This window comes from Anoplopoma fimbria, chromosome 1, assembly GCF_027596085.1.
Source record: "Anoplopoma fimbria isolate UVic2021 breed Golden Eagle Sablefish chromosome 1, Afim_UVic_2022, whole genome shotgun sequence".
NCBI lineage: Eukaryota > Metazoa > Chordata > Actinopteri > Perciformes > Anoplopomatidae > Anoplopoma > Anoplopoma fimbria.
Window position 1 is genome coordinate 13,956,630 of NC_072449.1, and position 25,610 is coordinate 13,982,239.

Genomic DNA, 25,610 nt, shown 5'->3' on the forward strand with positions numbered 1-25,610 from the left:
ATGGCTTGGTTGTCAATTGAGAAGAAAAGGATGGGCATCAATCCTCTTCTTGGGTTGACTCAGTGATTTTGGTCAGGGATGAAGGTTATAAGTCAAGAGTCTCTACTCTCTGATGCTCTGACGTCTCTCCTCAACAGATTACATCGGACCTCTTGAAGATTGGCTGCCAATCAGAATTACAAATAACCCGTGACAGTGACACAACATATAACAGTACTTTTTTTTTTTCAGCTCTTGCTTGCAGTGCAGCCAAGGGCTAGTATAGAAAGCACTGTGATCATCAGATATAAAAGAAAATACATGACATATAACATTGTCCTGCTCTGGTGAACGTACAGCTGGGAAATCAGTGAACATGCCTCACATGCAGTTTCTCATCTTCAGGCAGTCATTTTTGTATAAAGTTAAAAATGAGTGTTATGCTCACCTTATCCGCTTGATCACCAAATGATCAGTGGGTAGATGAGAAGGTAAATGCACACAATACACAGAAACAGCTGAGCCAATCACATTGAGGCATGACGCCAACAGATCATCAGCTTCTCCAGGAAATCATCTTGTGGTTTGGAGGACGCACAGCATGTTGACACAAAACACCAAAATAGGGAGACAGTGTGTGTTAGTTAGTACAATGACGGTGGAAATGTAATAACAAATAGTTTGCTGAAGTATTATAATCACCCAACAGTATTTCAGTCATATCTCTGTATTTCATGTTGTAAATGCAGGTTTTTTCTCCTGAAAAGTTATCAGGCCCTTCGATGGAGGCAACTTTCTCTTGACAGTCAGTCCTTCTGTCCTTCTGAATGCTTTGTCTCAGCCAGCAGAGAAGTTTACAAGAACAAACTAAGATCACAGACTACATTCAGACAGCTTCTGTTACAGCATTGCTAAATAAATAAAACGCTTTGGGCCGACCGTGCGTGCTGTTTTTATGTAAACATAGTGGTCGGGGATGAGAGCGGCCGATTGAATTAGGTTTCACTTTCGTTTCCATGCTCATGCTTGTTGAACAGAAGTGTTGATAAAGTATTGTATTTTTACTTGTGAATGTTTTATTACAACAGTAATGAGCATAGCTGTCAACTTCACCTGGCTCGTGTGTGTGTGTGTGTGTGTGTGTGTGTTAGGTTTGTCCGTTCTGGGCTGCTGTAGACACATGGTGGTGCAACATGGTGGACTCTGTGGAAGAGCACCAGCTCCCTATGGAAATATGAATGCCTTTTCTAAACAAAACATTTCTTAATTGCAGGCCTTTACACACTAATAAAAACATAGTTAAGCTTATTATATTCCATTTCTGACAATAAATCCCCCTTCATGTTTAACACTGTTCCTTTAATGTTACATGTGGTTAACGTTGGGAAACGGTCAAGGTTAACATTAGCCATGGTTAACGTTGTAAAAAGGTAATGTTTAAAGCAACACGTGGTTACCATTTTTAAATGGTCATGTTGAACGTAACCTAAGCAGATTATAATTAATCATTAAAACTACTAATGACAACATTTTTGTTTTAATTCATAAAAATATAATCTTTGTTTCCCTTATTGTGTGTTTTTATGAAAAGAAAACACTATAGATGACAACAACAAAATAAAAGAATAACAATTAGAATTATTCAGTTCACACCTACAAGTGCAGGATGATGTATTGGGGATATATAAGGGTTGTTTGGGATGAGCCAGGACTGTGCAGAATAGAACAGTAGTGATCTCCAATCAATACTCGCTGGTTACACTTCTGTTTGGCTTTCTCCTTACTTGTTGTGTCGTCACACACCAATCACACAACAATGAAGGCCCCCATGTTTACTGTGTGTCAAATGGTTTGTGGTATTTGACCAAGGGCAATTTTTGGGGGAGTAGATGCAACTAAATAACAACGTCCATAAAAGTGATGGTCATGGTTACACTTGTCTTTTCATTATGACTTTAGCCATCTGATCATGCTAGGACTCATTAACTGATAAGTCTGTATGCTACCAGATTGGATCTTGCTCACATGGAGTTCAGATCTCAGTGAGGTGTGGAGAGCATGTGGACCCAATCCAGACAATTTATCAAACGTAGGTCTCCATCATCTTCCTCCCACACAGGAGCTCCTCTCCTGAGGAGAGCTGAGACCTGCTGTCTGAGTCCTGTGATGTTACTGATGATGAAAACATAATCTTTCCTGGTTCTGCTGCTTCAAAATAAAAGCTCTAGAATAACAAAACAACAGAGACTTTTATAGTGAAGAATTTCATAGGTTGCGTAGCTTTGTTAGTGGCATCTAATAATACTGCAGAGAGGAAGAGGAAGCAGCAAAAAAAGGAGCTTTTAACGTGAAGGACTTTAATGAAATCAAATGTGTTTATCCACCATTTTACAGCTGCTACTTTGACCACAACATATATCCAATCACTCTCTGATCAGGCAGGTCACATTGAAGTGTCTAGTGTGGAGAAACACAGGAGGACACAGCTGAGTTCTGATCTAGTGCATCCGATAACAAAAACCATAATGAAAAGACAAGTGTCACCGCGGCCGATGACGGCTCTCAGATGCCATTTTCCTCCGCATCTTGTTGAGGGGCCCTTGTTACGGCCTGGCTAGGTTATGACCCCAGAGCAGAGACAGGACACCGGGGGATTTATACAAAAAAAGAGTTTATTGACAAGGTCACAAAATGATATGAAGCAGGCAGTGGAGGCAGGAGGCTCGCAACAAACACACCGGTCTAGAGGAGCGAGCACATGGAGGTTCACTGGCATCAAGAAAAACAAAAAGGCAGGTAGCAGAGACACTCACCAAAAACCAAAAACAATAGAAAAACACAAATCAGAACACAATCCCGAAAATACACGAGGGCGAAACTATACTTCGCTGGATATGTCAGCTCTACCGAAAGGAAACAGACCTATCTGGCACTGAGGTGGAGTTGAAGCCAAGCTTAAGTAGTCTGAGGCTGATTAGTTGATTGAGAGCCGGTGTGTCTGATCAGCAGCCAGCCATGCCCTCCTGCCACACACACACACACACACACACACACACACACACACACACACACACACACACACACACACACACACACACACACACACACACACACACACACACACACACACACACCGTGCAGAAGAGGGGAGACAAGAAAGAGAGAGGGGAAGGAGAAACAACCACAAAATACATCTAGGGACCAACCCGAAACCTAACAGCCCTATGTGAAAATCATGTTGTTACATTTGAGTTTGTATTGAGTTTGAGTTTAGAAGGTACACATTTCTAAATATATCTGTGGTTCATCAAATCACTGCAAACTTTGCACACTACAAACTAGAGGCCAGGTTGTTTTACAGTGTAGTTCAAATAAGTTGGTGTGTTTAGTCTTCACAAAATGTGTCACTAATACTCCAGTAGGGCAGGCTTCTTCATCAGTTCATCTCCAGAGAGAAGTGGCTGCTGGCATCTGATGGCTGGATTTAAACTTGTTCTATTCATCACTGCATTGTCACAAAATTTAAACAAAACACTTTGTTTGGCTGTTATTAAAAGCACTCTGATTGGGTGGACCCCAGGACTCTTGAGTACACTGTCATTGACAGTATTTTGATGTGGGTGTTGTTGTAAGAACATTTTTCCCGTGATGGCTATATTCAAATGGCAAACAAATGTCTCCCCTGGAGGTTATTTCCCTCAAGGTTCTCTGTTAATATTCAAATAAATATGAGAGTGAAGTAACACACAATAATGATATTCTAAATGTACAATGCAAATGATGATGTATGGCACTATGATATAAAGCCTTGCACATACAATATTAATAAAACCAATACTGGCTGAATAAGAGTTGAATAGATAAGATGGATACAGAACTTATGTGGTTAGGCTGGAAGCTGTCCAAGAAGACTCTGGCTGCAGCCGCCTTCTGTCACCCAGCCAGGTCTGAATTCCTCTCAAAGATTCACTAAGTCATTGAGGCTATCTGGGAAATTAAACGATCTTGTCATTCCTGGCAGGCAGTTTTGTTGATTGAGGTACAGCGTCCACTTCTCAGAGTAAGAGCTAACTAAAGTGTGCTAAGTGCTGGATGTATTTTGCAGAAACTGTCTGAAATGTGTGAAAAAAGTTCCTAAAGGCTGCCACTAGGTCTTTAGGAGTCCACACCAACATGTCCTCCAATCTAAGCAACAAAATATGATGTTTGTGATTGCCTTTAAAATGACACATACGACAGTAGGTTTTCTCTACTTTCCAAAACTGTAACTTATCAGTTACCAATGTAACAACGTTGTGCTTTTAGATAAGCATGTCCACTATTGTTCCCTGACCTTAGCCGGGTGTTAAATTATTGTAACCATGCCGACCAAGGTTCCCTAACCTTAACAAAGTAATTATTTGAACCCAAACAATGACCGTTAACCAAAACATATTCACAGAAAACAGTTACATATATGGTGTTGGAAGGCAAAGACAAATACCTTTGCTGCGTCAGATCAGAAAACGCTTCTGTGTGTAATTAAAGGGCAGTCACAAACCTGCTATTAAGGTTTGTTAAGCACAAAAACGACATGGTTTTGGGAAAGATTGGGATTAAGGTTGAAATAACTATTTGTAAAGGGAATGGGAAATGGCACATAAATTGGACATAAATTGGACATGAATGAGACATAAATGGCGGTCTTTGTCAACGTCACATGCCTTGTCCAAGAACGACATCTGGCTTCTTGTGAATTGAAGTATGACTGACAAAGGTCTAATCTAAGATAAATGTCAACATAGGTTGTAGTATTGTTTGACAGACAGCTGGTAGGGCAACCTTGCCCATGTTGACATGATGGGCAATATTTTTCTTCTAAGCTTCTCATGTATATGGACCTGCAGATAGTTGCAGATAGTTTCAGTTTTGGATAGTAAGAGGTTCTGATGTATCTTCTCTACCTCCATACAATGGAAGTGGAATGATAAACGATGAAATGAAAGGATAGAAAAACAGCAGCTGTGTGTGCTGACAGAAACAATGGTTATCCTGATTATTCTGGAAAAATCCAAATACTTCATTATCAACAGTTCTCATGGGAACTGTTTCTTTGAGAGAGACTAGTTCTGATAAAAATCCACAGTGAGTTCTGTGTAGGATGTACAATGATTTGGGATGCAGGCCCAGATTTATGGGTGTGTGCTAAGTAGATAAAACACTTTTTAGGCATGTTTCTTTTTTATTTTCTCCTCTACATGTTCATCTCTGGTGAGGCTGCGTAGTCAATGTGGAAGTACAGCAATGCTTTAGCGCTCATTTGTTTACGTGTGTGTGTGTGTGTGTGTGTGTGTGTGTGTGTGTGTGTGTGTGTGTGTGTGTGTGTGTGTGTGTGTGTGTGTGTGTGTGTGTGTGTGTGTGTGTGTGTGTGTGTGTGTGTGTGTGTGTGTGTGTGTGTGTGTGTGTGTGTGCGCGCTAGTGCTACAGTGTGCTTCATTTGGTACCTCTCTGCTGTTATCTCAGGGTCTTTGGTGTGTTGGTCCTGCATGTCATTATGTATTGCTTTGGCCCAAGTGCAATCACTCGCTCACCTCCTACTGTGAAGCGCGAGGCTCCGCGGCCACAGTGTTCAGTTGATCTGACTACAGTCATAACCATAGGGTTGTTTTAGCTGCGGTCCTCCTGCATTTCAGGTTACTGTGCGGAACCTTTAACTTGTTATGGAACAGTCTCATGTCTATGTATGACCTACACCAGTAAACCAGACCATTACTGAGAATATTGGCTATTTCAATAAAGTTATTCGTGATGCTTGTCATTGGTGCCACTGGGTCAGATTCCACAAAGCTGCAACCTCAGGCTTTTTTGTGTTTTTGAATTCACCCTTGGAAAAGGATAAGGGCTTTGACTAGCATGCATGTTTTTCTTACACAATGCATGCTTTAACATCATAGCAGTTAACCAAAACTAACTAAATCTGTTTTTCAGGTTTGGAGTTTAACCTCCCAAGTCAGATAAACAGGACAAAACAAGATTCAACAAAATCAGACAGCCCAGCCCTGTTCTCTCCGTAAAATCCACCAGCATGGCAAAAGCTACATGTCATCGTGTGGCCGCTGATGCAGTGTATGTGAATTACATCATGTTACAGGAAGTAAACGTGGACCCAAGCTGTTGCATAGTAATGCAATGCCATTATTACGGTCTATTCATATGCATACACACACTGACACCTTACGAACAGCATGCATATACTACACATATGCTTTTATACATCTGCATACCTAACAAGTACCGAGGACATGAATTAGGGGTCCTCAGTGGTTTGGACTACTCAAATCAAGTCTTGCATTTGTCATCCTGGCAGTAGTATTGTTCTGGGAACAAACTTACATGCAACTTCCAGAACACATCTCTCTGCTGTGGTTCAGCAAGGACACACTGTGGGAACCAGACATGGAGAAGCAGGCTGCTGAAGCCTCATTATTAGTTTCAACTGAACTGTTGAAGATTTGTGTTTTTGCACAGAACATAGAAGTCTCAAATTCAGTCATAGCATTGTCTCCCTGATGCATCACCACAAATACTGAACCTTTAAATACTCCAGCCTGTCCATTGCACTTAGCATGGACACAATGCAGGAAACAGCCAGTTGCCAGGGGATCAACACACACACACACACACACACACACACACACACACACACACACACACACACACACACACACACACACACACTCACACTCACACTCACACACACACCAACCAAGGGCTGAGAAAACACATTCCAGTCAAATAAAAGCAGTGTAGAGTAAACCCAGCAGATTCCAGGAATCAGTGTTGTTTTAGGTTTGGTATTTTAGACAGTAGACAGTAGACTTTAGACCAACGGGTATTTTCCCCCAAATGCCCTTTATGGCAAATGCTGTGCCCCACACTTCATCATACTGACGGGTTCTCATTTCTTTCTTATTTTATTTCCTTGCAAATGTGCCAGGCTTTTCTTTTAATTCCCACTGAATAAAAAGTAACTCGGCATGTTGACCGCTCCATGTTCCAGACACCCAGCTGTCAGGTGAGCCAGCTTTTTGCAGAATACCTTCCCTTCTCCACTTGCATAAACTCTGTTGAAGCATGCCCTGCTGCATTGCTGTAGATTTCAATTTTCAGCTGAGCCGCTTTAGAACCAGTTATTCTTGCTTCAAATACACACACTCTTCTATGAAATGTAAATGAGATGCTAAGCGTTCAGCATAATTAACATTAGTATCTTTTATTGAGGCAGATAAATATATGGCTAAGATATGCAAATATGTCATTCTAACGGCTGCATAGTGTGGCCTACTGTACACCCCACTGGAACAGGGCGCCTGTTTGACATGAGCAAACCTCTGGAGAGAATGCCATAAGAGTCCATCTTTATTCTGCTAAATATATCCTGCTGACTCATGAAGTACGAACATAACTTCACCATTCTTACGCCATTCTTATAAAGAGGTCACTTTTTTTCTTAGCAGCCATGGCCAGAGACCTTTTTGTTTTTTGGGTTGTCCAAAAACATAAGAATTCATATGCTAATATGACTTTTAAACAAAATGATGACACTTAAACTGCAACTTGACTGGTTGGGGAGGCTTCCAATCCCAGGGTGGTAGTCCTAGTTTAGCTTTTGAAGATCATGATAGAAAGGTCCCTGGTCAGTCGTGGTCCAAGGTTTGCCATAGACAGGATATGTTCTCTGCTTGGTGGTTTTGTCATACACACAATTCAAGTGTGCTGCATATTGTACATAACTGTATTATAAACCTGCAATGACTTCTGATCTGAGCTTCCTGACGGCTGCCTCACACATAAATGATGTGATGAGGAGTCATGTCCAGGTCAAATCATTGTTCGGCTTATGCTGCTCTTGAAGCCCAGCAGCTCAAAGAGTTTGTTTGATCGCTGTCGGTATTCCATTCTCTAGAGAAGAGGCTCAACATGCATGCTGTATGTAAAGTGATATTTACTACAGGGGTACTTTTACTTGTTTCCTCTCCTGGGTAGCTGAACACTGTACACCTATGTATATCTGTAGACATTTAAAGTAAAATAACAACATATTCTGGTACATGGGATCTCCTTTGAGATGATCCTAATGCTTTATTTTGGTTGGAACTGTCAGAGGTCCTGATTTCACTGGAATAGTGATTGTGGAGGCTGTAGTTGTAAAGCAGACGTACAGTCTTTAGGTCTTGGCAGTACTTCTTTTTACTCAAACCATTGTCCCAATATGTCGTCATGATGAAGAAAGCTTTCACTCTGTGTGCCTGATGGATGAACAGATTCAGTGCAGAGACAACTATGTGTATTAGACATTTATGCACATAGACAAAGAAGAGAAGCAGAAAACCATACAGGAGCCGAGACAAACACACTCCTAGTAATATTCTGTATTTCCTACTGATGACTACAGCAGACTTTCTGTCAGTGATGGAGACGTCCTTCTTTTCTCCCGCAGGCTGCAGCAGGGAAGCTCTCAGTGGACGGCCTTGTGCCCAGTCCCAGCTCTGAGTTCCAGGACACCATGAGACGTCTGGGCTCCAACTCAGAAGATCGTTCTCGCCTCACTGCCGCCCTCTCCTGTCTGAAGAGTGCTAATGATGCAGGTGAGCCTGGCTGCTCTGCATACATCCATCATTATATTCCTTTATTGATCCCCATGGGGGAAATTCGAGTGTTGCAGCAGCTCAACTACACAGACACAGACAATAAATACACATACTATACTATACAACTACACAGACAATAAATACACATACTATACAACTACACAGACAATAAATACACATACTATACAACTACACAGACAATAAATACACATACTATACAACTACACAGACAATAAATACACATACTATACAATAAATACACATACTATACAGCTACACAGACACAGACAATAAATACACATACTATACAACAAAATAAAGATAGAACAGGAATAAAAATGTACATGTATATCCACGGGGGGGCTGGTCAGCATGTTGACAGACTGTGGTCTCCGCTGTTGTTATACAGTCTGATGGCAGTGGGCACAAATGAGCGTCTGAAGCGCTCCGTCCTGCTCTTTGGTAGAATCAGCCGATGGCTGAAAGAGCTGCCCAGCTGCCACAGTTCCTCATGGAGAGGGTGAGAGGGATTGTCCAGGATGGCTCCGAGTTTGGCCTTCATCCTCCTCTCACCCACTGACTCCAGACTGTCCAGCTCCAGACCCACCACAGAGCTGGCTTTCCTCACCAGCTTGTTGAGCTTGTTGGCATCTCCAGTCCTGATGCCACCACCCCAGCACACCACAGCAAAGAAGAGGGCGCTGGCTACCACAGACTGGTAGAATGCCTTGAGCAGTTTATTGCACACATTGAAGGACCTCAGCCTCCTCAGGAAGAACAGCCTGCTCTGTCCTTTCCTGTAGAGGGCGTCAGTGTTGTGTGTCCAGTCCAGTTTATTGTTTATCTGCACCCCAAGGTACTTGTAGGACTCAACCCTCTCCACTTCCCCTCCCTGAATGAAAACAGGGACAGGGGGGCTTCTGTTCCTCTGGTAGTCCACCACAAGCTCCTTGGTCTTGCTGATGTTGAGCTTCAGGTGGTTGTTGCTGCACCATGTGATGAAGCTCTCAATCAGTCCTCTGTACTCCTCCTCGTTGTCCCTGGTGATACATCCAACAATGGAGGAGTCATCGGAAAACTTTTGGAGGTGGCAGGAACCAGAGTTGAAGCGGAAGTCCGAGGTGTAGAGAGTGAAGAGGAACGGTGCCAGTACAGTTCCTTGGGGTGCGCCGGTGTTGCTGATCACAGACTCAGAGACACAGCCATCCACCCTGACGTACTGTGGCCGGCCTGTGAGGTAGTCTGTGATCCAGGAAGTGGTGTCGGGGTGCAGGTTCATCTCCAGCAGCTTCTCTCTCAGTAGGGAGGGCTGGATGGTGTTGAAAGCACTGGAGAAGTCAAAGAACATGACTCTCACAGTGCTTCCCGGCTTCTCCAGGTGAGAGAGGGCCTTGTGTGTCAGGTAGATGATGGAGTCCTCCACCCCGATGTGTGGCAGATAGGCGAACTGTAGTGGGTCCAGGAAAGCTGTAAGCTGGGTCCTCAGGTGCCGCAGAATACATTAATAGGAACGCTATAAATAGATCCGGGTGTTGGTCTATTCATTTTGTTCAATCTTAATTTGATAAATCACTATGTGATATATTTGATAGCCATCTTGCTTTTATTTTTAACATGCACCATGAAACAGGGTTATTTTTAGACATGTAGTTCCTGTTAATAATTGATTTGAAATCAGAACAGGAAGACAGTTACAATGTAAAAAGGTCCGTTGACATAAATTCTTTAGCATTAATACAGTTGTAATCATTTTATCTTGTGTTGGTACACTGGCCCTTAAGTTTTTATGCACATTGTAAAGATAAACTAAATTCAATTTCAGATGGGATTATAGTATATTTGAATTTTCACAATAATTTGACACAATGAATTGATAATTATTATTCACAAGTAACCATCCCACCCATCTTTAATATCTGACCTTCTGTAATGTGTGACATTACGTACTCTTCTTGTGCACTCATTTTGGATCTTTACTCTTTGACCCGAGGTGATCCGAGGCCTGACTCAGACTCCTGCAGCTCTGAGCCCCGACAGGACAGTGAAGTCTTCTCTCCCATCAACCCCCCCTCCAGCTCTGTAAGCCCATTCGCCCCCCAGCAGCCCACCAGCACCCACGGCCGCTCCATCTCCATATCAGTGGTACCTTGTTCAGATGACCGGAGAGCTTTTATAATAACGGATGACGCCTTCGCCCTGGAGCCAAGCAACCCTCCAGCCACTCCAGCCTCGAAGACGAACAGCAGCAAGCCCTCCCACACACCACCAGCACCTTCACGCAAGCTGCTGCAGCTCCTCCCCATTGCAATGACAAGAACCAAGAGTCAAGAGTCACAGCTGGCCAACCGCATCGAGGAGCCTGTGACACACAGGTACTGCAGTCATGTGCTCATGGTAATAATGGCAGATCAGTTGCCTGTGTATAAATGTGCCTTACATTTCAGCCCCTGAATATCAAACAAACAAAATTGAAGGAAAAAAATGCAATGAAGAGTGTCTGAACCTTTCTAGCTGATAATGGAGAACTTTTTTCTTTCGGATCTTAACTTTAAGGGATAATTAATGAATGCCATATTCATATGCTTATCCTGAAAGGTCCACACCAATGACTAGAAGTATAAAATGATGAGGTGATGACATTCAGACAGACATGGATGTAAACTGTAACTTGATTGGTTGGTGGAGGCATAACGCCGCAAAAATATAACTTAAAATAACACAGACACAGTGTCTTTAAGTGTCACCATCAGCCTAAAAGGTCTTTGCACACTAGATATCTCATAATATATCAGGCAGATTGCCATGTTCTCTTCTGAGCACTTTCATGCTCCCAATGGATTCAAACTTTAGCACCTCATCTGTTAAATCTGCAGAAATCCCATCAGACTATTCCATTATGGTTTAGCTGCTACTGATGCCATGACTTTGCACTGTGCAGCTGCACCCTCACAGTGTCACAGTGTCACAGGATGAAGTGGCCTACTGTATACAGTAGTGTTAGTTGCTTTCTGTTCTTGCAGAGCCGGTAAGAAGAACAAAGTGTTGGGTGCTCTTCAGATCAACGGCTGTAACAATCCTGAGGACTCAGCGCTGCGGTCACCGCTGCTGTCTGCTCGAACCCCCGGCCCCGTCCCGGCCTCAGCCCCCTACATGATGCCTGCCACGCCCTCCCTGCTGGACAGTGAGTCTTCATCTCAGATGCTGGCCTGGATTCCTTCTGTCATTCTTATGTGTGTTCACATCGTCTCTTTTCGTGTTTTTTTACATACTACGCTCTAATGCTCTTCACAGATATGACCATGCGCAGGAGCTCCCCTCAGACAATGAGGAGAGACATTGGCCTGGCTGTAACACACAGGTCAGTCACTGACAACCCTATACACCTCCTGTGTACTGAAAGGGCTGCTCCCGTGATTTAAAGGGCATTTATAGCTGTGTGTTCAGAGTTTGGGTCGATAAAAGCTCAGACATTTTGGAGCTTTTGTGTAATTTCAACATAAAAATTGTTCTTTTAATTAGGAATGCACCGATGTCAGGTTGATAGTGACTCAGTTGCTGGACTGGTTATCGTCGACAATGGGGCCGATCTTTTCAAATCAATTCTATGATTATAAACTATATATATTATAGAATGGAATTTAGATTCCTGTTTTGTTGCTGCATTTAAAAAGGTTTATACTTGATTGTAATTTCTGTTCATTTTAAAGATTTATTTACCAAGTTATTTAATACTAAATAAATAACATTTCTGTACTGTTTTTCTATGTATTTATTTGTTACATTTACTTTTAGAAAGTTAGTAAAGCACTGTTTAAGTCCAGCCTGATGTTACCTTACACATAACAGAAGGATCCCAGTCTCTTCCACACATAGAGGGTATTAATGAAACGCTGCTATCAGATCAGTGCCCAAAGCAAAGGTATTGTATAGCGGCTGAAAGAGTCAGATCGTTGCATTCCTACTTTAAAAGCAAACTTATTTGGGGTTCAACTACACATTCAAAAGCTAATTGAGATGTTTTGGCATGTTTGGGTTAAGGTCCCATTTTATTAAATCGTTACCTACCTCTTCCATCACATGTGCAGATCATTTGTTTACTCTTCGTGTATCAGAATGAAAACTGAATGCCATTGTAAAGTCATTGTATACAGTACATGTAGAACTTTAGTTGTAGTATTTCACCATGAAGTTGGGAAGAAATAAGAGTCCGATTTTTTGAAAAGGCCTTTTAGTGCTTAATATGGGTCAAGCTCCAAAAAAAACACTGGATCCAAAACATTCCATTATGCACCTGTGGAGCCTTCCTGTTGTTTCCTGTTGTTAATGTGGAGTCTCCAATCCCAAGCCAGATAACCCAGCATTCAATACTACAGTCACTGGATGCAGGGGCTGACTGGCATTAGGTGAGTTCATCTGTATGTCATTGTGATGAAGAAATGTTTTTTCTTTCTTTTGTAGGTTTTCAACCAAGTCCTGGCTCTCCCAGACATGTCAAGTGTGTCGCAAGAGCATGATGTTTGGTGTCAAGTGCAAACACTGCAAGTAAGAGGCTGTAAATATGAGCTCCCTGCTCTGTTTGATTATAGTAGCACCAGTTATGGTCTCAGTAGGGTAATTCATATCCATCTGTTCACAGGTTAAAGTGCCACAACAAATGTACCAAAGATGCCCCCTCATGTCGGATATCATTTCTCACATGTAAGCAATTTCTTTCACTTTCTCTCTTTTAGAATTGAATTGCCAGGGAAATACCTTATGATTGTTGCTCATGATATGGAAGTACTGCAGAGTGGACAGCTCATAACATCTCATGACAAGTGCATTAAGGAAGTGATCTTTTGTGTGTGTGTGTGTGTGTGTGTGTGTGTGTGTGTGTGTGTGTGTGTGTGTGTGTGTGTGTGTGTGTGTGTGTGTGTGTGTGTGTGTGTGTGTGTGTGTGTGTGTGTGTGTGTGTGTGTGTGTGTGTGTGTGTGTGTGTGTGTGTGGGCTGTTTACTGTGGGCTCAGAGTCCAGCTGAACATTTCCACCAAGAGAAAGCACTAATGTAGGGGTGAAATTGAAACGATTCAAATAAAAATGACATCATGTCTCACTGCTAAGTAACTCTTAGCGGTGAGACATTTCCTCTCCTCTGTTAGTTTGAGGAGCATAGAGCTAAGACATGATGCAGTTTTAGCACCAGTTGTCAGTGTTTTAAAGAGCCACGTCCTTTATTGCTTTATCTTTCTTTATCTGTTTACTTGCTGCAGTAGTTGTAAAAGATTTATTGAGTGTGACATTTCATGGGGACAATAATATGTAACAAAGGAGCCTCCTGGACTGGAACTAGTGATGTCTTAGTCAGCATCTTAAACTGAGTAGTTGTAAAAGATTTATTGAGTGTGACATTTCATGGGGACAATAATATGTAACAAAGGAGCCTCCTGGACTGGAACTAGTGATATCTTAGTCAGCATCTTAAACCCCAGGGACACCAGGACACCCCTGATCTTTCTTTAACATCCTGACAGTAAAGACAGAAGGTGCCTCTTTTATGAGCCGGTTCTGGTTAACTTTTGGCCCTGACTGTTGTCTCTCATGCTAAGTGAGGGAGCTGGGGTCTCTATACAACCTGGTCTCTTGCGCTGGTCTCTGTCCACCACACTCCACACTGTCTATTAGAGAATGACAGTGGAGGTTTAACTTTAAATAAAAAGCTAGAAATGCTTCCACCCTGTTATTGCTAACTAGTTAAGCAAGATAATGACAACAGTTACTTCTGGATCCTTCTAAGCAAAGGCTCACAGTATTTGTTCAGTGCTATGATAACATGCTTGTTATCATAGCACTCTTCTGTAGTTTAACCTGTGCAGATATGATGTAGATGTCAGTGTGTGTCATGCTGCTGAGTGTCAACTCAGCAGCATGAAAGATCCAACGACTCTTTAAAGGTGCGTTGGATCTTGCCACTCTGTTTCCATCACTGAGGGTTTTGTAGTTAGACTGGCTTGGTTAGGTTTAGAGCCTGCCATGCTGTAATTCCGTGTTGCGTTGTGTTCACTGATTTAGCTAAAACAGAAAGGGCACTGATTGGACCCACAACATGCTTCTGGACTGATGGTTGGAACCATCAGTGTTAAAGGGACAGTATGAACAGCCAGTGTTTCTGTGCTGAGCTGCTGTGCTGAGAAAGTAACACAAAAAGGAAATGTTGTTTTTGTCGGACTGCTGAAACCTCACATTAGTTTCCTGTACACTTTGGAATGTATTATTGCACAAAAGCACATTAGAAAGGATTCTTGTAAAGACCAGTTTGAACTGGAGGAATGATTACAGGAAGTGCACATTGACTGTTGCTGTTAGACAAACTTCAAAATGTGAGCTATTGTAAACTATTGTAAAACGAGCTAATGTTTGAATGTGATTTGTAGTGCCAAGGATGCGGAGGGCAGAATCAGTGCCATCGGATATCAATAATCGGATTGATCACACAGCAGAGATCCCACTGCAATTTTGCACTTTACCAAAAGCCATAACCAAAAGGGTAAGTACAGGTTTCGTATCTATTACAATATGCTTGGAATCCTGTTCTGGACTGCTGTAGCTGATTTTTTTCCCCGAAGGGAATGTGTAGGTAAGATTAGATATGTAAGATTAGGTGTGTGTGTGTGTGTGTGTGTGTGTGTGTGTGTGTGTGTGTGTGTGTGTGTGTGTGTGTGTGTGTGTGTGTGTGTGTTTTCCAGGAGCCTCTCCCCAGTTTGAACCAGCTGGACTCCAGCAGTAACCCGTCATCAGCCACCTCGTCCACACCTTCGTCCCCAGCACATTTCCAGCAGAATAACCCCCCAGTTGTGACCCCCATCAACGCGTCACCACAGGGCTCCCGGGACAGCCGCTTCCATTTCCCAGGTCAGCAACCTGTCACTGGCATCTCACACACATGCACGCACACACACACCAGCCTTTTGTAAAGTAGGCTGGATTTTGGTGATTAAAATACACTCATGTATCCAGCTAATGATGTTTATGATATATAGTCTGCTCTCATTCATATCAATGTGGTGGATCAAATATTATTGAAAACACCTCTATGTTTATTGCAGTAACACAGCATAACATAAACAGCACATCACAAACTGCAGCCTCCATAACGACCATACGATCAATCAACACCTCCCTAAAACATCGTAACCTCCATGAAGGAAGGATGCATTGGAGGGTTGATGGATTAGACTGCATTACTTTTCAATAGTTGACCATTGTCTGTATTTGAATGCATTTGCGTGTGGAAACGTGATGATGTAAAGCAGCTAATGAGAAAATGTGAGCCTATTTAAGCAGTATGTTGTTGTTTTTTTGTTTTTTAAGTCCAAGTTGTGTAATCTATGCTAATATTTAGTTATTTTCAGAAATTAAATATTTTCAGGCTGAAAGGGTAAAAAATGAAATGAGTTTCACTTGCTGCCATTAGGAAGGTTGAAGTGAATTCATCTGTCCAGTGTAGCTCACACATGTCCATCTGGGAGATTGAAGAGCATCGAGGTCACAGCGTTCCAGGAGCTCTTTAGCTGCTCTAGTAATATTAAAATAAACAAATAACTCTGTTGCATGCCACTATCATAAAAACACAAGCAGAATAGCCGTCATGCAAATGCTTTTTTTTTAGTTGATTTTCTGTTTTAAGTTTTGTGCTGTCAGTCATTTACATGGCACGTTTTTTAAAAATGGTGGTTGCCGGCGCTGCATTGGCTCATGTGCTGACCGATCACTGTACATTTCCATCACTCACGGTTCCTCTTGCGCTCAGAGAGTACCTACTCTGAACTAGGAGCTATAAAAGACCCTCAAAACCTTGTTACCAGAACCACGAGGATTCTTGATTCTAGCAGAGTGGACACAATAAAAAGGGGTTCCAAGAACTATGCTCTTATAACTATGAACTAGTTTGAAAAGCCCTCATTGGCTCTGGAGGAGCTTTATCATCTGAAAAAGGTAATAACCCAGATGATGGATTGCAGGGATAGACCACTTGGACTAGGAGACACAGAAAGCCTGCATTGCAAACTACACACATGGAGATTGAAAGAAGTGAACATTTACAAGGCAGTGCTATGATGCTAGTGGTTGCATTATGGGAACTGTAGGATCCAGTGTTTTTGGTATTGACTCATTCTTGGGACTACACGTCAGGAGTCTCAGCCAATGCTGCTTCATTTTAAACTGTTGTTTTTTATGGTTCATGTTTACATATTTCCCTGTCTGTGGTCAGACAGTTAACGATCAGATAGCGATTGAATCGTGACTCATAAACACTACCAGTTATCCAGTAACCATGCTCAGCGTTCTACAGTGCAGTAGTACACTGTATGAGGTTGTATGAAAAAAAAAAAATCTATGTAAAATATCTTATGATTCATTCCCATTCATACACCACTGGCCCGGCCTGCAGGAGCAATTTTGTGTTAAATGTCTTGACATGGTCTAGTGGAGCCGGGGATCGAACCGTCGATCTTCTGGATCTTCAGCAATTTTAAATGATGAGAATGACTCTTGTAGCCTAGTGCAGTATTCTGAAGTTGTGTTTTCCAACAGATGTTCCTGCTTCCACATATACTGCTGTTCAACATTATGGCAGCAACAATGAGTCAGGGTAAGAGAGAGCAACAGGTTCCATATGATATATATTAGCTAATCACTTTTCATACACATCAGCAACAAGACATGTTAAGGATAAATGAGTCTATTCAGAGTCAATGTCTCCAGTTCAAAGTGTGTCCCCCAGAGAGCACCAACCAGTCTATTCGTACACAGTGAAATATCCTACTGACTATCCTATTCTCAAATTTAAAGGATCCTTATCATTGTGTTTCTTGTTGATGTTAAAAACTAAAATTGGTCAGTATATCCAGATAACATTTTTTACGATCTCAATCAAATGTTTACAGAGCGTATTAACCCTGCCAAAGATTTAGCCAGTTACTAAGTCTTGTGGTTCTTCCCTCAGAGTCTCACAGCTGGCCGTCACTGAAACACAGCTAATGGCAGCAAAGCAAGGAGGGGTGAGTACTGACGGTTGTTTTACTTCGTCTTTTTGGTTAGTAACATCATCTGAGGAAGTGAAAATGAATTTATTTGCCTGTCATTTGTAGGATGGGATGCTTATGTGGTTCACTGCACTTTTCAATGTACTATTGTGGAGCCTAGGTCTTATTTACTATCATTTCTGCATTTTGTCATCTGTGAAAGATGGAAGAACTGAAAGTGTGGCTGTGTTCTCTCTCTCTCCCTCTGAGCAATAATAATATAATAATGGATTTTATTTATATAGCACACTTTAAAATACAATGACATCTCAAGGTGCTGTACAGGGTAAAACAATCACAATAATCAAATATAATAATAAAACGCTAAAAACAAAATAAAAAATAGAATAAATGAATTAAGCAAGGCCTGATACCAGCCGGATGATTAGGAAGTCCATCCCTTATTAAATAATGATGCATATAATCATGTATTTTGAAGATGCATAATACAAGATTGTGAGCATTTTGATTGCCTCTCAACGGCTCTCAACATGGAAACGCCTGTGCCGACGGTTCGAAACTAAAGGTGCTAACAGTGCTAACAGTACAAACTACGGCAAAAGTGCTGACGTGTTTACCTGAGGGGGAACTGGGGGGTCGGTGCTACGCTTCCACAACGACGCTGCCTGTCTGAACGGGCGTTATCAGATGTAACCGCCGGATCAGAGCAGCATAGAGCAGCGGCCATGAGCTAACCAGTGGGGCACGCTCACATGCACTAACATGCACTTAAAGCACAGGAAGCCAGTTCAGCAACAAAGCAAGGAGGAGCTCTGATTACAACACACACACAGAGAGAGATGGACTTCATTCTCTTCTCAGGCATTTCTACTCTATATCCTCTTTACATAAATGATAGTTGTTTGATGAGATATTAATGTAATGTTCAGAATGTCGTATAGTCCTCTAAAGGGCGACTGTGGCTCAGAGGTAGAGCGAGTCATCTCGCAATCAGAAGATTGGAAGTTCGATACGGAAGTTCGAGATGCTCCAGTTCATGTGTTGTTTCCTTGAGCAAGACACACACATCCTTTGTATGTGTGAGAATGTTAGATAGTCCTGATGGGCAGCTGGCAGCTTGCATGGTATCCTCTTCCATCAGTGTGTGAATGTGTGAATGAGCGTTAAGCACTTTGAGGACTAGAAGGACGCTATACAAGTATAAGTCCATGTACCATTTCCCTTTAAAGAGACAGTGTGTAGGTGTGGTTCCAACCAACGGAATACCCCTCAGCTCACTCCTCCCTTTCAGGACTGCAGTAACGTGAGCCGGCCAGTGCAAAAAAATAAAATAAAACATGGCAACGCTGTTCCCCTCGCTGGGAGGCCATGCTTACCTTAACAAAACCTGAGCAGCAAAGAATATCTCACTCCCGAGATATGAAGGTCTCATTCTAAGCTAACAAAAACACCATTCTTAGTTCATACATTAAAAAAATTGTGGAATATTCTTTTGTGCTAATATGTATTAAAAAATGTATTAAATGAATAATAAAACAAAACAATTCTTGTAGTCGACTCAGACTCCTGGACTCCATTGAAGACGTTGTGTCTGATGAGACCATGCTGCCTATTTAGAACAACTGTATAAACTTTAAATAATGCTTTACAAACTTCCATTTTATTTTTCTGTTTCTCACCCTTTGTTGAGGATCTGATCCTTCTTTATAAAGTGCTTTGATCTGAGTTTTATGTAACCGAATCATTAGTGAAACAGTCTGTGTTTACTTCTCTAGTTCTGCTCTTTGTTTCAGGAGGAGGACTACCCAGCAGAGGAGGAGGCAGCAGCCGACCAGTGCGGGAGAGAGCAGAGCATTTCCACTGATGCGTGTGATGAGGACGGGCTGGAGGACCTACCTGCTTCCATATGCCGCCGCGGGGCCATTGGCCGCTGGAGGAACCCCATCTGTCGTAAGGCCAGCCAGACCAGTGTCTACCTGCAGGAGTGGGACATCCCATATGAGCAGCTGCAGCTGGGAGAGCTGATTGGCAAGGTGAAGACAGACATGTTATATAGACACACTCAATCTTAGCACACAACATACAATAGCAACATCTGCGTCCAACCCAGCTGACACATTGGACTCTGTGGTGGTCCAGGGACGCTGGGGGAAGGTGCATAAGGGTCGCTGGCACGGTGAGGTGGCCATTCGCCTACTGGAGATTGACGGCAACAACCAGGATCACCTGAAGCTCTTCAAGAACGAGGTGATGAACTACAGGCAGACCAGGCACGAGAACGTTATTCTGTTCATGGGCGCCTGCATGGCCCCGCCACACCTCGCCATCATCACCAGGTACAGCTGCATGACTCGTCAGATCTCAATTCTGCTCTTGTTCTCTCATTTCCAGAACAGTTGCAGTATATAAACAACTGGTCTGGTCATACAGACAGGTGATATGTTGATTAGCTGTGTATTCGTATTGATTTAGAATTTGGTTTTAGTTACACTATTGCATGTGTTTTCTCTGCAGTTTCTGTAAAGGTGAGACTCTGTACTCTGTTGTAAGAGAAAGAGGTCACATGCTCGACATCAATAAAATCCGACAGATTGCACAGGACATTGTAAAGGTAAGTAACCCTTGTGAGATGGACAGAATAAAAAAAAGATAGCAAACTCAATCATTTCAATACCAACATATGATCATTTCTGATAATCCATGAATCAAAATATCAAATTACAACCTGCTGTTCATTAAAGCCGGATGTCATCAGATTAATTACGTTTATCAGAGATCCAGTGGCTTGTAAAAGGATCCAACCCCTTCAAAAGTAATCAGATTTGTCAAAATTACAAACAATACATTGAGAATTATCTCTGTAATATTTTATTTTAAAAGACTGCCACACATAATGCACTATTTTAACGGGACATTTGTTTAATGTTTGCATTCACCCATGCTCTGGAAGCTCCATGTTAACACAGATGAGCAAATAATGCTTAATTACTCAAATAAATACTCAAATATTAGTATCACAGGTCAGTGTGTGAAAATGAAGACCAATGTCAGAGGAAGAAAGTTAGAGATAAATAGCTCTACGAATTCTCTCATCTTCCACTCTTCTACAGGGAATGGGTTATCTGCATGCCAAAAGCATCATTCACAAGGATCTGAAGTCTAAGAACGTGTTCTACGACATAAACAAGGTGGTCATCACAGACTTTGGCCTGTTTGGGATGGCTGGAGTGGTACAGGAAGGCAGGTAGGCTATCTATCTGAAAGATATGTACCTCTGGTAAGCCAATGTCACTGTCTTCATACTGTGTGTGTGTGTGTGTGTGTGTGTGTGTGTGTGTGTGTGTGTGTGTGTGTGTGTGTGTGTGTGTGTCACTGTGTGTGTCACTGTGTGTGTCACTGTGTGTGTTTTAGAAGGAAGAACGTGCTGCGGATACCTCGGGGCTGGATCGACTACCTGGCTCCAGATATTGTTCGAAAGATGAGTGCGGAGTTGGATGAGGACCAGCTGCCTTTCTCCAAAGAGGCTGACGTTCATGCATTTGGGTATTGATTGATTGATTAGACTTTAGCAGCCTCCTCAGGTTTATCAACAGGCTGTCAATGTATGCTATATTCTAAAGTAAATGTGGCATTCAAACTAAATATGCTTCATTAACAAAGAATTAAAGAAGAGTTCCTTATCATGCACTTAGTTTCTCTTTGGTGCTTAGTCATTTCATCAGTTAGTCTGTTGTTGTTTCACATTTGTATTTCCATGAGCTTCATAAACCACTTGGCATACTTGCCAGGTGGTTTCACTGTCACCACAGCTTTCCTGATCACATTTTTGCGTTGTGTCCTTTTCAGCACAGTCTGGTATGAGCTGCAGGTGGGAGACTGGCCCATGACCAACCTGCCTGAGGAGACTAAAATCTGGCTAGTAGGCAGCAATGTGGGAACTAAGAAGGTACTGGCAGACGCCAACCTGGGCAAGGAGGTGACGGTGAGTCTGTTACATAAAACATAGAAGGACAGTCTCAGTTTGATCTGAGGGAAATAAAAACAACAGCAATCCTTCCATCTCAACAGGAGATCCTGTCTGCCTGCTGGGCCTCTGAAGCAGACAACAGGCCCACCTTCACCCAGCTGGCAGACATGCTGGAGAGACTCCCGAAACTCAACCGCAGGCTGTCTCACCCCGGACACTTCTGGAAGACGACTGAGTAGGTACCATAGAACGAGAAGGCATATTCATGATCCATGGGTGGACACCATTAACACCAGCATTCAAAAAGGGAGTCGTCATCATTTTATTAAGTCCATAGATGTCTTCATTTTAATGTCATGTAAGCAGTAATGAGATGCAATACACCATCAATCAAATGGAACATGTTGTAAATAAGATTTTTGTAAATGAAATGTGAACATTATGAAGCTGTCCTGCTGGGTATCAACTAATATAAACGACCTTTTCTAACGTGACTGCTCTTTTGTATTTTTTGAGGAAAGATCTAGTGAGACTCACATTTTGCTGTGCCTATGGATGGAGCTGTTGCTCCCTTTATGCTTCCTTCCTTAATATTGTTTCTAACAGTCAGCAGTAATATCCTCTCTCCACCTCTCCTTCTTTCTCCTCTCTGGGACTTCCTCTCCTCCGGGTGCCCACTGATCCACCTCTGCCTGTTCCTGTTGTGTCTGATCTCCACGCTCTCCCTTCCATCCCACATTGTCCCCTCTGTCCCTGCCTTGGATTCCCTGTCTCTTTATGTTCTCACTTGTTTCCAACACTCCCTATTTCTGTCTCCTCACTCGGTTCTTCTTCTGGTAAAGGCTGTGGGATCATCATCATCATCATCATCATCATCATCACTGCCTGAGAGATCTCTGCCCTCAGGGTCTGCATGCAAACTGTCCATACATGTACAAATACAGCAGCTGAGAGGCCAAGGTGCTTATTAAAACTGAAACTTAATACTGGCTTGAAGAAATATTGACAATATAATTTAAATATCTTATTTGGAATTAAATATAATTTAAAATGAATTAAACATTTCAAAGAGGTCTGAGTTTTACCCGTTTTCACCTGATGTTTAGTCACAATATCTACTTTTGTTGGACAGAGTATTGTCCAAGATATAGAGCGCTGCAGGGATGACATATTTTTGTGGCCAACAGGAAGTTAGCATCGTACTGGTTTCCTCAAAAATCCAATGGTATTTCTCTTTTGAAATTAGTAATATGGAGACTTATGATCTTTATCTTTATTGATTCTTGTAATCTTGATTCTGCCCATAGAGTCAAAGCTGATCAATTCTCAATAATGCAATTTCTGTATGCAGAGCTTGTGGACTGTGACAGGTGCGGCGTGTGTCAGGCCAACTGAGAGGATGTGGGACTCTGCTAGCTTTTATGGGAACTAGTTCCTATGGAAACTGATGACAGGGAAGTCTGTGGATGATCCAGAATGACCACAACACTATTTTTATGAATTCAAGTTGCCGGTAAACTTTTAGCCAGACTAAACACGCATGCCCCAAGAATGGCAGTGTTATGGGGTCTGTCAGTCCACTATGGTCCATACTGAAATATCTCAGAGAAAAAAATATGCTGAATTGTTTAACTTTGGTGATTGTTTGACTTTTCATCAAGTCAAAAGTCAGTATTTCCAGCACTTTGCTTTACGACCATATACTGGCAAAATGAATGATATTCCCATCAGATGTACCGTGTGCTAATCAGCAAATGTTAGACTATAACACACTAAACTAAGATGGTGAATATGCAACATAGAGGCTCAACAACAGAATGAACCACCCAGTACAGCCTTACAGAGCATTCAGCATGGTTTGCACTTGGTTTGTAAACTATAGTGTCCAATGTTGAGACAAGAGAATGCAGGTTACCTCCAGGGTATTGTAGTATTGTGGTAAATCTCCGAGACTGAGATCTCCATACCTGGACAAGTAAAATCTATATCTGCTATTTTTTTGCATGAAACTGCCCTTTAGATGCAGACACTTATGATGAGCGGGTCCTAAATGACTGCATGTTCAGCCCAGTCCCCAGGGAAACATGTTGGCATTGTCTGCAAACCACAGATACAGCGGGTAAAATAAGTATTGAACACGTCACCATTTTTCTCAATAAATATATTTCTAAAGCTGCTATTGACATGAAATTTTTTATTGACACCAGATGTCGGTAACAACCCAAGTAATCCATACATACAAAGACAACCAAACAAATAAGTTCAGAAATTAAGTTATGTGTAATAAAATGGAATGACACAGGGAAAAAGTATTGAACACGCTTACTGAAATTTACTTAATACTTGGTACAAAAGCCTTTGTTGGTAATGACAGCTTCAAGACGCCTCCTGTATGGAGAAACTAGTCGCATGCATTGCTCAGGTGTGATTTTGGCCCATTCTTCCACACAAACAGTCTTCAAATCTTGAAGGTTCCGTGGGCCTCTTCTATGAACTCTGATCTTTAGTTCTTTCCAAAGATTTTCTATTGGATTCAAGTCAGGTGATTGGCTGGGCCATTCTAGCAGCTTTATTTTCTTTCTCTGAAACCAATTGAGAGTTTCCTTGGCTGTGTGTTTGGGATCATTGTCTTGCTGAAATGTCCACCCTCATTTCATCTTCATCATCCTGGTAGATGATTTTTATCAGAAGATTTTTTTATCCTTCCTTCTGGAGTTTGCCAGTGCTGTATGCTGAAAAACAGCCCCACACCATGATGTTCCCACCTCCAAACTTCACTGTTGGTATGGTGTTTTTGGGGTGATGTGCAGTGCCATTTGACCTCCAAACATGGTGTGTATTATGGCATCCAAAGAGTTAAATTTTGGTCTCATCTGACCAGACTATATTCTCCCAGTATTTCACAGGCTTATCTAAATGTTGTGCAGCAAACTTTAAACGAGCTTCAACATGCTTTTTCTTCAGCAATGGAGTCTTGCGTGGTGAGCGTGCATACAGGCCAAGGCGGTTGAGTGCATTACTTATTGTTTTCTTTGAATTTTTGAACTTATTTGTTTGGTTTTCTTTGTATGTATGGATTACTTAGGTTGTTACCGACATCTGGTGAAAATGTCATGTCAATAGCACCTTTAGAAATATATTTACTGAGAAAAATGGTGATGTGTTCAATACTTATTTTACCCGCTGTATGTTGAATGTGGACGTGTGATGCAACTGGGAAGAGCAAATGCAGTAGTACAACAAGCGAAGTAGTATATTGATTGATTATTGAAAGTTACGTGGTATGAAAGTTGCGTAGTATAGTATTGAGTATAAGAAACAATGAAGTCCAGTTAAGGCGGGGGGCAGCGGTGGTGATTGGTTCCAATAAAAACAAGGCTTTTTACCCAGAACACCGTCGTGTTACCTAACATTGTTTCACAATGTTAACCACTTGGCATTGCCTGTTTCTGCATGAAGGATATGAGGCTGATATGACACGTATCCTGTGGGTTGCAGAAACGTACAATGCAACATTCTCTCTGACAACTTGGTTGGTACGTTGGGCCGCTTTCGATTTGTGTTGCTTTGGCAAATAAAAAAAATGGCTGTCACTTGACATCTTGTTTCAATCGATAGATCATTAATGGATCAAACAGCAAACCGATAAGAGATACTTCCCACACTGAGATTTCATGAGAGCTGTTTGTTCAGTCTTACTCTGGAGAACAATGAGCTGAGGACAATACTTGAAATAATATAGAGAAACTTCTGTTGCAACACGTATGTGTCTTTCCTGTCTGCACTCCAGCAGCGTGTGTGCATGTGTGTTTTTTTCCTTTGGCAGGAGTTCGATGTACGCTCAGTGAATATGTTGGGCTTCACCAGCAATGATCTTATACATAAATTTATATAGAGTGCTCTATTTAAGTGTTTGCACAAATGTTTCAATTGTAGATCATTTCATTGGTACTTTAGTCCCATTGATGTATAGATAAGTGTGTGAACTGTGGTTGGGTATTTTTTTTTGAC

At 41.9% G+C, this 25,610-nt stretch overlaps 1 protein-coding gene across 2 annotated transcripts in view; it reads left to right on the plus strand.

Annotated features, from left to right (window-relative positions):
• The window catches only part of LOC129107516 (kinase suppressor of Ras 1-like), a 39,283-nt gene extending 17,171 nt beyond the window's left edge, over window positions 1–22,112 (plus strand). For both annotated transcript variants that reach the window (XM_054619054.1, XM_054619125.1), the window contains exons 2-18: window positions 8,459–8,606; window positions 10,600–10,981; window positions 11,630–11,790; window positions 11,901–11,967; window positions 13,068–13,151; window positions 13,246–13,307; window positions 15,020–15,132; window positions 15,332–15,497; window positions 17,181–17,238; window positions 17,593–17,647; window positions 19,426–19,665; window positions 19,772–19,968; window positions 20,147–20,243; window positions 20,743–20,876; window positions 21,044–21,175; window positions 21,479–21,614; window positions 21,701–22,112. In XM_054619054.1, the coding sequence (XP_054475029.1) occupies window positions 8,459–8,606; window positions 10,600–10,981; window positions 11,630–11,790; window positions 11,901–11,967; window positions 13,068–13,151; window positions 13,246–13,307; window positions 15,020–15,132; window positions 15,332–15,497; window positions 17,181–17,238; window positions 17,593–17,647; window positions 19,426–19,665; window positions 19,772–19,968; window positions 20,147–20,243; window positions 20,743–20,876; window positions 21,044–21,175; window positions 21,479–21,614; window positions 21,701–21,838 (2,370 nt within the window). In that variant the 3' untranslated portion in view covers window positions 21,839–22,112. The remainder of the gene's footprint in view (window positions 1–8,458; window positions 8,607–10,599; window positions 10,982–11,629; window positions 11,791–11,900; window positions 11,968–13,067; window positions 13,152–13,245; window positions 13,308–15,019; window positions 15,133–15,331; window positions 15,498–17,180; window positions 17,239–17,592; window positions 17,648–19,425; window positions 19,666–19,771; window positions 19,969–20,146; window positions 20,244–20,742; window positions 20,877–21,043; window positions 21,176–21,478; window positions 21,615–21,700) is intronic.
• Window positions 22,113–25,610: the final 3,498 nt, after the last annotated feature.